This window comes from Poecilia formosa, unplaced genomic scaffold, assembly GCF_000485575.1.
Source record: "Poecilia formosa unplaced genomic scaffold, Poecilia_formosa-5.1.2 Scaffold544, whole genome shotgun sequence".
In the NCBI taxonomy this organism is placed as follows: Eukaryota; Metazoa; Chordata; class Actinopteri; order Cyprinodontiformes; family Poeciliidae; genus Poecilia; species Poecilia formosa.
This window is the reverse complement of record NW_006800483.1, coordinates 69,878-71,424: the sequence shown is the minus strand read 5'-3', so window position 1 is coordinate 71,424 and position 1,547 is coordinate 69,878. Positions and strand designations below refer to the sequence as shown.

The following is a 1,547-nucleotide window of genomic DNA, read 5'->3' as shown; positions in this document are numbered from 1 at the left end:
CGGTCCACTCTGCCTCTGATTGGCTGCAGCCGGTCCACTCTGCCTCTGATTGGCTGCAGCCGGTCCACTCTGCCTCACCTGGCTCTTCTTGTCCTCAGGTCTTCCAGGTGTGGACGCTCACAGACCCATGCTGTCGTTCTCTGCAGGCCTCACCGCCCTGAAGGAAACGCCGGGAACCGTCGTCTTTAACAAGGTCTTCGTCAACGAGGGCAACTTCTACAACCCGGCAACAGGTGAGTGGGTTCTGGTGGTTCTGGTCCAGCTGGACGCTGTGAGCTCTGACAGGTAAACCCGTCCTCCTCAGGTGTTTTCACCGCCCCGGTGGACGGACACTACTACTTCAGCGCCGTCCTGACAGGTCACAAGAATGAGAAGATCGAAGCGGTTCTGGCCAAGTCCAACTACAGCGTGGCCCGGGTGGACTCGGGCGGGTACCAGCCCGAAGACCTGGAGGCAAAGCCGGTGGCCGAGTCAAAGGTCAGCAGCGGCTCGCTGGCCGTGTTCAGCCTGGTGCTGCCTCTGCAGCGCGGCGACACGGTGTGTGTGGACCTGGTGAGGGGGAGGCTGCCCCACTCCGTGGAGCCGCTCACCGTCTTCAACGGCATGCTGCTGTATGAAAACTTATGAGCCTTGTGAGTCAGAGACCAGCCAGAGCCGCCTGATCCGACCTGCTCAGCTCTCTGATGAGGCCGAAATATTTCCCATGATCCTCCCTGCTCGACTCAGCAGGAGGGATTTTAAATCCGCCTGTGTTCTGTCCAATCAGCAGAGACCTTACCTGGTCACATGACCCAAACTCCTCTGGAGCCAGAACATTATAGTAATGTTCTGCATTAATATCCTGATGTTTGTCCAGAAGGTGGCGATGCGGAGCCGGACATGGACTGAGGATCTGATTTATGTCTGATAAAATGTTTGGATGTTTTATGGAATATTGTTGATGCACTGCTGCGTTCAATCAGTTCACCTCTTCTGACCTCTAACCCACGCCATTACCCTGCCACGCCCCTACAACGCCACACAGCAACACCCAGCTTATTAACGCTGACAAAAGCAAACCTTAGTGGTGGACACCGCTAGCTAAAAGGTTAGCAGCGCTAACCCTAAAACACTAACCATAAACGTTAGTTACGCTAACGCTAACATGCTACACCAACATGATAGTTGGTGGAAACTAATGCTAAGCACTAAATTCAACCCTAACGCATCCACCATGTGTCAATGACGCTTCCTTCTTGCTCAGTAAAGTTTCTTTAAAATAAAAAGAAAATGTGAGGAGAGGAAACTGGGCTGCAGCTTTCAAAATAAGAGCATGAGTATAAGCATCTAACCTACCAGAAGAATTCAGAAGAGCCGACAACCAAAACTTCAACTCAAATGTCAAACTTTATTCAAGTAAATCAGGTCTATAGATTTTATATGAAAAAAAATATTTAGAGGAAGCTAAGCCCTTTCAAAGTTAGCAAAAAAGCTAAAGCACTGTACAAAAAATTAACTATTAGTGCATTAGCAGGTTAGCATAAGTGTGCCCACTGCTGATCATAAAT

At 50.2% G+C, this 1,547-nt stretch overlaps 1 protein-coding gene across 1 annotated transcript in view; it reads left to right on the top strand.

Moving 5' to 3' along the window:
• Positions 1-1,547, top strand: part of emilin1b (elastin microfibril interfacer 1b) — a 25,363-nt gene extending 23,816 nt beyond the window's left edge. Inside the window, exons 16-17 of the mRNA XM_016665044.1 lie at positions 99-233; positions 305-1,547. Of these exons, the coding sequence (XP_016520530.1) occupies positions 99-233; positions 305-627 (458 nt within the window). The 3' untranslated portion in view covers positions 628-1,547. The remainder of the gene's footprint in view (positions 1-98; positions 234-304) is intronic.